This window comes from Sylvia atricapilla, chromosome 14 (assembly GCF_009819655.1).
Source record: "Sylvia atricapilla isolate bSylAtr1 chromosome 14, bSylAtr1.pri, whole genome shotgun sequence".
NCBI lineage: Eukaryota > Metazoa > Chordata > Aves > Passeriformes > Sylviidae > Sylvia > Sylvia atricapilla.
The window spans coordinates 8,402,137-8,414,869 of record NC_089153.1 but is presented as its reverse complement, the minus strand read 5'-3'; the positions used below and the strand labels follow the sequence as shown (position 1 = coordinate 8,414,869).

Below are 12,733 nucleotides of genomic sequence, written 5' to 3'. Positions count from 1 at the left end.
GCTATGACTCTCCACTGCAGATACTTTGTGAAGTCTCTAATGGATGTGAGTATAATGGGGAAATGAAAGGCTTGGCCCAGTGATTTTCATGGGATCATACACTACATTGGCTCATTCTTTAGAAGTGAAATCATTGCTGAGTGTCTCATTGACAGATGGATTAAGAATAAAGAAATAAACCTAGTGTTTCAAGCAAAATATGTATTGTCTGCACAGAAGCACGCTGTCTTCCACATTTCACAAGGCAATTTTACATCTTTTGAGGAAGATATACAACACTAGGCACTCACTTCTTTTCTCTCTGTCTGCATTGAATGGATGAAAAGATACTTGATGTAAAATTAGTTTTTGTAGGTCAGTGTCAGTGAATCCAAGGGAACACAACCAGGCTGTTTCTAAGGACTCCCGCTCTAATTAAGCAGAAACCTTGCTTGGCTATTCTTGACCTTTTCTTGTCTTCAGCAAAGGTCAGATGTGCTGCAGCATATATCTTTTACAGAACATTTATCCTCTGCTCACTGTTTTTTGCCCTGTCTTGAGACAGAAAATAAAGACCCCTTATCTTCAGGGCACCCTAGCTATGTTCCTCGAGAAATGTTTTACACTTTCCCTGGGCTGCCAGGATGGTTTTTAAGTCTGCTCTGCATCACAGCCTTGCTATCTCCTGCAGTGGTTTCTAGGCACCATGGTGTCCAGGTTAAGGGCAAATTTGGGAGGAAACTTTCTAAGGGATCCCTCTAGAAAGCAGATTCAAGCAGCCCCTCCCTCTACAGGTTTGGGCAAAGATTTCCTTGGAGAAAAGTGGAAAAACACTGTTTATTTAACAAACAAAATATTCACAAGCATAAAAATTGAATAATATTAAACAATAAAACCTCTTGCTGCTGTGAAGAGATGGCAAATTCAGACAGTCCTTGTCGTGGGGAGCAGCTCGGCTCGCTCAGTCCCTTACCAGTCCCTCCTGTGCTGATCACGTCCTGGGCCCCCACGGGCCACAGCTCTGAGCTCCTGGTGTTTATCTGGGTGTTCAGTCCAGAGCAGGCTGATCAGTTCCAAGACAAAGAAAAGCCACAGTCCAGGGAACTCCTCTGCCTCAGCTAACTACAAACTAACCAGAAGCAGAGGAGAGCTCTCTCCCACTGTCCGTGCTGCAGACAGCACAGTCTGTGAGAGAGAAAGCCGAAGCTCTTATCTCTGTGTTTTTGAATACAGCCACCTCAGACATTCCACCACTTCCCTTCTCCCCCACTTCACTCTCAGATCAAGTTTTAAAGGTGCAAAACTTATTTCTGGGCTAAACAGATGAATGAAGATACAATTCAGCATCATAAAGTCACCCTAGGGCACACAGGTACCAAACACACACCACAGCTTCCCTCTGGTGCTGTCAGTTAAGAGATGAGATTAGATACGGTCTTCATTCAGTGGTTATACATGATATTGTACACAGCTGTATTTATTACATGTAGTTACTGTCTGGCCCCAGTCTGGCAGCAATATGCTTTATTTTGAATACTTTTCTATTTTGAGATTGGAGGCTTGAGTATATATTGAATTTCTTGACTGTAGTCTCAGACAGATTAACTACAACCCTGCTCAGCGTTAGTCTACTGAACACCCAAACCTTGATATCATTTCTATAGAAATTGGTCTTCCCAATAAAAGATTTCAGCTCTTGAAGATTCAAACACCTAAGCACATATTCAAATACCAAAGCACATATTCAAATTTCCAGAATCAGGTTGCTAATTTGAACTGAAATATATCTGTCCTTCTAGGATGTGTCAGAAGCACTAAAACAAGACATTTCTTACAAAAAGAGACAGCATTATTGCACACGCTCCCAAAACCAACAGACTAAAACATTCCCAATTCTGCTGACTTTTTCTTTGCTCAAGCATGTCATCACATCTCCAAAGGTGACTTCGGTGTCTCTTTCTGTTTCAGGTTCGGCTTCATTTTTAACCAGTCAAAGCACGCGGTTCACAAGATTGACCTGGAAACCGTGACCCACATCAAGACCATCAACCTCAGGGCCTACAGCTGCGTGCCTCAGGCCATGGCATACACACACCTGGGTGGCTACTACCTGGTGCAGTGCAGGAGGAGCCGCTGGGCACCGCCACAGCTGCTGATTGACAGTGTCACCGACGCCGTCATCGGCCCCAACGGCGCCGCGTCGGGCACGCCGCACGTGTCACCCGACGGGAGGTACCTGGTCAGTGCGGACCAGGCCAGCGGCAGGATCAGAGTCCAGGCTCTGACTGTTCGAGGGGAAATCAAGTTGATTTACGACTTAAAGACAGATATACACGTGTCTGATCTCACGTTTCAGCCCTCGTTCACTGAAGGCAATCAGTACTATATATATGCTACTTCGCATTTGCAGACAGACGTGCTTTTTGTAGAGCTGTCAACGGGGAGAATGAATGTACTGAAGAATTTAAAGGACCCTATCACATCCAAAGACTGGCCCTGGAGCAGCTACAACAGAATTATGAAAGACAGTGGATTATTTGGACAGTATCTCATTACACCAGCTAAAGATTCCTTGTTTGTTATAAATGGGAGGCAAAATACGTTACGCTGTGAGGTTTCAGGTATAAGGAGGGGTAACACAGTGGTCTGGGTTGGGGAGGTATGAAAGGGCAGTAGCAGTGGAGCCTTCAGCAGGCAAGGACCAGTTGGAACTTTACACTGCAGGAAATGAGCAGTAGCATTGTATATTTTTACACTGGGAAAACAAAAAGACAAAAAACCCTGTATAGGCTTCATGGTACAACACTGGTCTACTTGCAAGTTTTATAATATAAGGTATGCTCTGCTAATAGGAAGTGGTTTTGAAGGGATATTTTTTATTTGTGGGTATGATTTGTGGTTATGAGGAAAAATGCTGGGAAGTGAATAATATCTCCACTGAGATATCATACAAGCCACGAAACCTAGTAATTCTGTAGAACAAAACAGATTTTGACTTTCCATACTGAGGAGCTTTTATGTTATGTCCAAGCATCAGTTTTCTTCCCTGTATCCCTTGCCTTTTGGCTGCACTGACTGCCCCACCCCAGCCCAGGGAAACAACAGCAGCGAGGACTATTCACCTTTGAATATTCACCTTTGGATGATGAGGGAAAGTAAGCATCAGAGCAGTTTTCAACCCAGAGAAACCTAGGGAAGCGATTTAATGAAAACTGATCAGTTTTCTCTGCAGGATGGCTTTGAGAGGATTTGCAGATGTGATTTCAGAAGAAGGCATCACAGAAATAGTAACTGTCAGCTCGCTTGCTTCTGCACTTCATTTTGCTCTTGGTCCTACTGAAGGCAATGGGATAAGTCCCCCCTCTTCCAGTGCATATTTGTGTGATTGTATCTGAGAAATTTGCCATGAAATATCCAGGCCATTACCCATCCAGGCCTGGGTAAAAGCTGGAAAATACTGACAGGGGGGGTCAGAGTTTATGTAAACAATTTTGTTGAAAAGGTGGCATTAGTCTTTCAACAGCTCATAAGTGTGGTCAGTTTGGGAACAATATGCAAAATCTACTCTTTGGGAGAGAATTAGTTATGGTTATTCCCATTGGAGACAGCAACACTTCTAGAAATCATTGATTTCTCTCATTAAATATTTAGGAACACTGAAATCACTTGGTTTTCATAAAATAGCAGTTAAAATAACAGAGGGGTTTTTTAGTAGAAAACTCATTCATTTTCTAGTCATAGCCTTGATTTGCCTGTTTCTTTTCAGAACAACCAGGAAACAATTTTTCTTTGTGTTTGGTTTTCTTTTTTTTTCATTCTGTTTATAGTCAATTATCTTTTAGTTACGAGCAAAGACATTCGTGTAAAAGCAGCTGAATTATCCAAGAATGCAACAGCTGGCATTGAGAAATTTCTGTCAAATTCCCATAAAAACATACAGCCAATTATTTGCACACTTGGAATATATAAAAAAACTTTTCTTTTTGCATTTTTCTAACTTTCTATATCCATCACTGTGAAGTAACGAGGCCAAAAGCAGCTGTGGCAGCAGAGCCAGGCAAGAAATGGTGCCATCCGAGCAGTTGTAACCTTCACTTGGAAAATGGGGTCTTCAGGTGGGTGAAACCTCTCTGCAACTAGCATTGGAGCACCCACTGGACTCTGGAAAGACCCAGCTTTGGGTCTGGGTTTGCCAAGGACCTTGTTGACCAGAGTCTGTAGAAAGCTGCCCTTGGACACATGCAGTGATAGGTAGTGGAGTCGTAATTATTTCCCTCCACTTTAAGTCACCCATTCCATAACACACACAGAGGGATTTTAAGCAAGAAGGATACAGAATGACACTGGCAATCTTTGCTTTAAATGTTTAGCTTTATCAGAAGAGCAGCATTTTAGTGTGGCTGTAGACCTGAGGTATTTTACACCATTTCAGTTCTATAGAGAATATAAAAATCTGTTCCGACAGACAAAGAAGGGGAGCTGAATCCTATGAATTCATTAAACATGGAGTCCTTGAAATTGTCCTTCAACACCCATATGCTGAATCCTACACTTCTTTCACTTATGAGCCATAGGGGTTAGAAGAGACTCTTCCATCATTGCAACACAGACATGTGAAACAGATGGGCATAGCCTTCCTTTAGTAATGCATGGTGTCCATGATTTTGTACTCATCCCATTAGGAAACATATCCCATGTCAAAGAAAGGAGAAGACCAGCTTTGTAAGTACCTATAAATATGCACAACTCCTTTCTTGAACAAAGCTGTATCCATACATTGCAGCCATCCTAAATGTGTTTTACCAAGGCCAAACACTGCTCTTGTGTTACCTTTTATGACTTCTTGAGTATTTTATTATGCCTATGGTAAGTTTTCCCTGTAGAGACGTTCATCGTGTCATAGATCAAGCAAATATTACTTTTTTAAGAATATTAAAAAAAAAAAAAACAACAATATGTATATATATGTTCAGGTAAATATTCTTGAGGCTGGTTTATATATAGGCTGTGAAAGATGTGTAACAGACCTCACTTTTTCCTGTTTGTCACGAAGTATTGGAATAACATTCACTTGAAAAAAAATCCCACTTGGACCTTCCAAAGATGTTCCCTTTGTTCCCTCTCCAGCCCAAGTTCTGGTGATGTGTTTTTCTAAAGTATCCTAATGGTTATATATCATACTTAGAAAATGAAGTATAGTTTAGATTGTCCACACTACTTGTGAACAGTTCCAATAACAGTCAAATCTGACATTAAAGTGCTGCACATTTGTTACTCTGATTTATTTTTTTTTATGACACAGAAATTTCATATATGCTCAAAAAAATGTTTCAACTCATATTTGCCTTTCAACTCTGTCAAAAAGAAACTACATTTCCTTGTGGGCAATTTCTTTCTCTATCCTTTTGGTTCTCCACCAATTCACATTTAATTCCTAGTTACTAAATTATTAATTAATCATGATGATTAATCGAAACTGATCTAAATTGAATTAATGACCTTTTCATTATCCTAAACACTCATATATCAGTAGGATGTTCTGACACTAGAATAATGGGAAAAATAATCCTTGGTTCCCACTAAGACTCCAATGCCAAGATCAGATGCATTTGCCATTCCTCACTGAGGTTAAACAGCAGTATGATAGAAATGCTGTTTTGTCTTAGTATTTCCCTCAATATTTTCACTTCCTGCATGGAAGTACCTGTTCAGAAACTATCCACTTTTAAACTGGAAGCAAAACTTTGGAATCTGTGATGGTTAATGTATTCTTATCCTTAAATTTTTTTTTTATACCACTAAAAAAAAATCAACAGAAGTACCAAAATATTTTGGTGGGCTTCTCTGCAGAATGGGTGGGAGATGGGAGCTGGCAGGGCAGGTCGGTCCTCCCTGCAAAAGAGACTTCATGAGAGGCTGTTGAAAAACACTCTGCCTTGAAGGCCTTGGGCCATTTTTCTTCATTGACCTCCATGAACACAGCTTTGCCCAAGAGGAACACCACTCCTGATGACCTGTTGACAGGCACTTATTTACTTGATTTATACCATGATTAGGTCTTAATTGCCAGAGAGCCTGGTAATGTGCTGGGTGCTGTGTAAAATGGATAAAACAGGTCAAGATCTCAATTCTGTAAGGAGATAATGGCTAATTCCCTCTATGACCCTACAGCAGGTCAACAAAATGAACAGGAACACAGGAACAGAGGCTGGGGAGACATGCAATAACCTGTTATTCATAAGAGATGTGGGCATGCCGTAATGCCTTTGTAATTTTTTCCCTAAGATCACCTTTGTCCCTCCCTATAGAAAGCTTTGTGACCCTCTCTCAGGTTACAGGTGTAGCTGTCGCCCTTCACTGACCCCCCAAGACCCAGGGATTTCCCTGTCTGCCACATACCCTTATGACTCACTGCCTCACTCGCTGGTAATTACTTTCTTAGAAAACCTGGAGGTAAATCCTGCTTTTTCTTAACGATGTGCATTATGCAAGGCAAGCAGCAGCAGTGGCTTTCTGTATTAGATGACAATTCCCACTTTGCTTCCCATCTGAAACAGGCACCAATCACCTAACTCACTGCTTTGAGTATTTTCTCATGGGCCAAAAAAAAAAAAAAAAAACGGCCTGAAGCCCCTATGGTATAGTTAAGTTACAGGAAACAGAGATCAATCCTACAATTGGCTCTTCCAGTGCTGCTATTTGCTCACTAGAGCTCATTTCCCCCAGCCTGGGAAGCTCCCCTCCAGCCTACAGAAGTGCATCCCCTCTGCCAGCCATGGGTTTCCACAACAGGAAGTTGTTCCACAACTCCATCTGTTTCTAGAGCTAATCACCAGAGAGTGGTTTGGGTTGGAGGAGACTTCAGGCTCATCTCATTCCAAGCCCTGCCCACCTTCCACTAGACCAGGTTGCTCCAAGCCCCATCCAACCTGGCCTTGAACACTGCCAGGGATGGAGCATCCACAATCCACATTTCACACATCCCTTCCTCTCTGTGCACAAGGCACTTCAGACATTTTGTGGGCACAGCTCCTGCCCATCACTGTGATGTCCCACTCACTTGGCTGCTGCCAACGTCCTGCAACCACTTCTGAAAAAAGAATTTTTATTTATATTCTTTCCCTTGTTAACTTTTTGAAGTAAAAAATAAATAAAGCACAGGGACATCTCTCTATCTGGAGACCAGGAAGACTCATGTGTTTCTTTCATACACAAGATGATGTGTGGTCACAAGATGATGTGACCAGACAAATTCCCAGACAAGCACTGCAAGCCCAGGAACGGACAGCTCCTCTGTGAATGGAGGAAAAACCTGAAATGTCACTCTTTTTTAATTTGCCTCCAACAAGAGGGTTGGGGGTTTGGTTGGTTGATTTATTAACACTTGTTTCTAAAAGAATAAAATAGCAAGGCTATGAAGATTTTTTTAATAAACCTGAAAACAGAGAACAATGACACTCAGGTGGGAATCTCACATCTGCTCACGTCTGCTAGAAATCAAGACATCCTAAAGATGCAAAGGTGCTGACCTGGGGGTCATGCATGAGAGATGGGGGCTGAGCTGAGCCTGGGCTGGGGCCATCTGATGAAGGGGCTGCAAATACAGGCCTGACATTATTCATTTCGTGTTTTATGCCAAGCAATGTGAAGTGGATGTGCAGCCCAGCTTAATGCATTGGCCAAAATACCCTCAATTCAGTACAGGGCGGTGAGATTTACAGCCTGTCCAAGCAGAGCAGGATGGTTTGGGTGGGATCAGTGCAACTTGTTAAGTTCTTGGCCCAATCTACTCTCTGCACCAGCTGAATTAATGCCCATTACTCAGTTCTGTGGCAGCAAAAGGTCATCACCAGGCAGCCCAGAGGGAAGATGTAGCGGTGCCTTCACAGTGCTGTTAATGACCCTCAGCGCCTTGGCACAGGATGCTCAGGTGACTTACAGTCACACAGACGTGACTGGCTGCTAAAGAAGCTCTCTACCTTTGGGGTTTTTTTACCTTGCGATTTAATTTGTCCCTTATTCCAGAAAATCATGAAAAAAAGGTGAAAACTCGTCTTAGTGGCGCAAAAGGCTGTTGCGTGTCTCATCTTGAGTTTAGGAAAAATGGGGGTTGTGGGTGGTGTTTTCCAAATGCTTGTAGCTGAAAACAAAATGCATGAAAAAGAAAAAAAGATTTTTTTTTTCCAGTTCAGAGTACTAACTTTAGAGGAAAAAAAGAAGAAAGAAAAGTAAAGAGTCCTGATGTGGTGCTCCTACTAAGCAAATTGCCACATCCCAGAGGCTTGTTTAATTAATCACTTCAGCACTAGCCCTTGGCAGTCTGTGGTGTCTTTGACACTTGTCCAAAGCCATCAGGTGAAGGCAGTGAGCGCAGCGAGAGCAGAGAGACAGCTGTGCCTCATAAACAAGACAAGTACTAAATCAAAGGTGCAGCATCCCAGTTTCCAAAGGTCAGACCACTGGCATTTCCAGAAGCATAGCTCCAGTTCCCAGGTTAGCAGAGGTTTCTCCCTCTGTTGCACACAGATAATGCCAGGCATGGCCTGATGGCCACATCTCTCCTGTGCCATTGGATACCCAGCCCGGGAGCTGTGTGCTCTTCAGCTACTCTTTAATTAAAACAAAGTGTAAACACAGCTGGCACTTCAACCACCTGTAGTCAGAGCAGGGTGTGGAGTTACTTGGAGAGGAGTTTAGGGCTAGGAGTATTGCAGAGGGAGGGATTTTTATGTTTTATTTAAGGCTACAGTAAACTCAATGTCAATGGGCTTTCAGAAACTGGAGTTTCTGTGGAGGAAAGTTCATCATTTCTTCAGAGGATTTGCTTTGAGGACTGGCAAAGCCTGGAGCTACACTGGGTCAGGCAGGAGAAGCAGGCTGGCATCTCCCTTTTCTTTTTCTTTAAATAGGGCGTTGGCTAGGAATTTGGGGTGGTAGGAGTTTTTGAACAACTGTACTATTTCCTACTTTTAATCCGGATCCTATTTGGCACAGCTGCTCCTGCAGGCCAGTACCTCCTGTACCTGTCAAAGCTGTTCTGAGCATTAACTGTAAATTTTCCTCAGCTGGACATCAGCCCTGTTTTGCAGACAGTTCCATATGAGCTTCTGTATTATATTCCTCTGTATTTGGAGTGTTGCACTGGGTTTCACTCTTAGTTTCACATTGAATCCAAAATAATTACTTTAAAATACAGTGTCAAAAATGTTGACATCTCAAGAGTCAAGACTACAGAGAGAGGCTAACTACTGGCTTACTGTCATAGAATCATAGTACGATTTGGGTGGGAAAGCTCATCTCATTCCAACCCCCTGCCATGGGCAGGGACACCTTCCATTAGACCAGGTTGCTCCAAACCTTGTCCAGCCTGGCCTTGATGGGGCACCCAAAACTCCTCTGGGCAATCCTCTCCCCAGCCCTTTCTTTCTAGTGACTGATGTGCAGTGGTCCATCTCCTGCCAGGCAGCTCAGCTGCAGCTCGGCGTGTTTCTGCAGACCATCAGCACATCAAAGCCCAGAGCAGACAGCATCGCGTGCTGTCGAGCACAGCAGGATTCCTGCAGGAAGATGCCCCACACTGACTCAGACAGCAAGTGCCAGCCAGCCCTGCTCCCTCGGCACTTTTCCCATTCCCAAACTTGCTCAGCACAAAGTCAGCTCTGTGTAAAACACAACTTCAGCTTTGAAGCTGGCTGGTTCTGGCGTCCTACCATTGCATGCCAGCTTTGTCCCACAGCCAAAATTACTCAGTATTTTCTCTCTGTAAAATTATTTCAGTCCACTAAATACATTGGCTTCTTTATGATTTGTTAAGTATATTTTATTTTCTCAAGGCAAGGCGTTTTCTCAAGCCTAAAAATTCTTAATGTGATTTTTTAAAATTTATTTTTCATATCTTCATTTTTCCATAATTTCTGCTTTTTAATGGAGGAATGGGATGCATTTATATAGTACTGTCCTTTCTTCCCTCACATGTAGACCACACTGGCAAAAACCCCACGAGTAGCAATTTTTAACATCAATAGGGCAGAAAGAGCATCAAGCCCAACCTTTCCCCCTCCCTGCCACCACTAAACTATGTCCCCAAGTGCCACATCTACAGGTCTGTGAAATCCCTCCAGGGATGGTGTCTCCACCACTGCCCTGGGCAGTCTGTTCCAGAGCTGGACAACCCTTTTCATTATGAAATTTTCTCTAACATCCAATCTAAACTTCCCCAGGTGCAACCAGCTATCACCACACCTGGCACCAGTCTCTCCACAGCTCGTTCTGGTGTCAGAGCTTCTAAAAGCAATTAGGTGAGCTCCTGGTGTTCTCAAGCACATTATACTCTGTGGGTTTATGTTTAAGATTAGCTGGACATGTCTGTGTATTTAATTTATAATTATTATTTTGGCTTGGGAAAAATTATTGTGTCTTCACATGGAGCTATTGTAATTCTGAGACACAGATTGCTAATTATCAATATGTGTAATAGCATCTTTGTAGTAGTCCTAAGGCAAAAATATCCTGCTTTTGAGAAGCACTCGTTACTGAAAAAGTTCCATTTAATTAAGACATGAAATCTGGACTGAAAGACAGCCTAGCTTATCAGCTTATCAACAATATGATCTGCAGCAGATACTGCTAGAGGTGAAGTTTTGCATTAAGGCTAAATGATAAAGGCTTTTGGAAAAATTTCGTAAGCACCCCTGTATAATGAGGTTAAGCTGGCTCATTTTCTTGAACAGTATTTTACTTTAGAAGCTCAATGTTTCATCAATTTGACAGCTTTAAAATCCTCTGTACCCTAAAAACACCTTTCACCTACACAGGCAGTTCTGTGTGCCCTGCCCCAAGGTCTGGAGAGCCCTGAACCTCCACAGAGGTGCATATAGGAGCACAGGGGCTGTGTCAGCACGACCATCACCACTCCTGAGTGCTTCTCATAGCAGGTTGGAGGTTAAAAACCATCCCTCCGTGAACCACCTCAGCAGAAATGACGGGCTTCCTCCCAGGGATGTGGAGGTTGCTGTTCAAGCGAGGCTTGTTAATGCACGAAGGGGCTGTGTGCAAAGCCAGCAGCTCAAGGTCTGCAGCATCCCATATGGCAGTAAAATTATTCAAGGGGAAATTATGCAGATAGTCAACAAGTTCAAGCTGCAATGAATTATGCTGAAAACATCAGCACAAGTAGCAGTAAATTCGTGCTAACGGTCAACGAGCACAGTTCACTTGTTTTCTCCTCTTTGAGGCCCTGGGGGCTCAGGGATGATGGGATGCTCTAACAAACACCCTATGGCTATGGCTTGTACATTGGTCTGTGACAGCACAGTTAGCAGGGAAAAAATGTCTGGGAGTAACAGCCATCATGCAAAGGACACAACACTTCATCCACTGGAAGCTCATCCACTAGTTTTCCAGACATAGCAGAGGGCAAGTGTGGGAGGAAAAAGAGCAGCAGGGAAGGTGTTGGCTTTTCTGCTGTTACAGCTACAGTCTGACTTCTAGCGTGTTACAGGGGAGAATTGCTTCCAACAAACAGGGGGAGGGTTAGATCAGATATTAGAAAGAAGTAACCACATGTGAGGGTGGCAAGGAACTGTCATGGGTTGTCCAGTGAAGCTGGGAATGCACCATCTCTGCAGGGAATGGAAAAGCATGTGCATGTGGCACCTGGGGACATGGTTTAGTGCTGGTCCTGGCAGTGCTGGGTTAAGGGTTGGACTGCATGATCTGAGAGGTCTTTTTCAACCTAAATGATACTATGGTTCTGTGACTCTGAATAAAGCACAGGTTTTAGAAACTATAACCAGGTTTGTGTCAAATGTCTTTAAAAACATCACCAAAGCAGGAGGGCAGCTGATACAGTCATCACACAACATCAGGCAATGATACAAAATCAGTTTGTGTTTGTTTAAATCCTTGCAGCAATAAAATCAAACCCACTGGTTGTGGTTTCCAAGTATTTCTTTGAGCCAGCCAGGCAAATCTCTGAATTATCATCTTCAGCAAACAGAAAACAGACACACTATTAAGCCAGGCTGTAAATACCACTGAAAAGCACACCTTGACTGATAAATCAGGGGCTGTGGTGGCAATGGTGTTAATGCAAACTGGCCCATGAGAAAATGAGCATTATTGCTCACTAGGGGCAAATAATGCATTTGTGGTGTTGCAGGAGAGAGGCAGCTAAAGGATGCTGGTTGTGTAGCACAACTTGCTCATGAAACCCTTCTGACCACTGCCAATAACCTCCCAGGTAATGGGTGGAATTGACAGATGGAAAGATTTACACTTCTTTTCACACCTCCTTGGGAAGATTGGGATGGTCCAGAGCATGCTGTGGGTTTCCTGAAAACTCAGTGTCAGAAAAAGCTGTGGATCACCCAGCCCTGGGTCCAGGCTGCCAGTTCCCAGATCATCAATAAAGCAAATATGGCATCTTCAGGGGTTTGCAGTCCTTTCACCTCAGAGCAAAAATATTAGCTCAATGAACCTTATGACTGGCTGGAGCTGTGTTTGCAGCTGGAAGCTGGAGGAGCACATGAGCTCCAGCTCCAAGGGGGAAACCTGGGGTCCTGCACTGCATGAGGCATGTGGGGGTCCCAAAGACACATTGGTCACCAGGAAGGGTGTGTGTCTGTGTGTGTGACTGAAACCCAAAGGTGGTCCATAGGTACCCCAGGGCAGGAAAACTGGTTCCACTTCAGTAGAGTGAGTCTCACTAAAGTGATGTGATGCATAAACACATGAAAAGGAATAGGAAAAAGTA

General features: G+C 43.3%; 1 protein-coding gene across 2 annotated transcripts in view; it reads left to right on the top strand.

The window, feature by feature from the left end:
• Positions 1-3,749, top strand: part of FSTL4 (follistatin like 4) — a 206,963-nt gene extending 203,214 nt beyond the window's left edge. For both annotated transcript variants that reach the window (XM_066328808.1, XM_066328807.1), the window contains one exon: positions 1,948-3,749. In XM_066328808.1, coding sequence (XP_066184905.1) covers positions 1,948-2,644 — 697 coding nt within the window. In that variant the 3' untranslated portion in view covers positions 2,645-3,749. The remainder of the gene's footprint in view (positions 1-1,947) is intronic.
• The last annotated feature ends 8,984 nt before the right edge of the window (positions 3,750-12,733 follow it).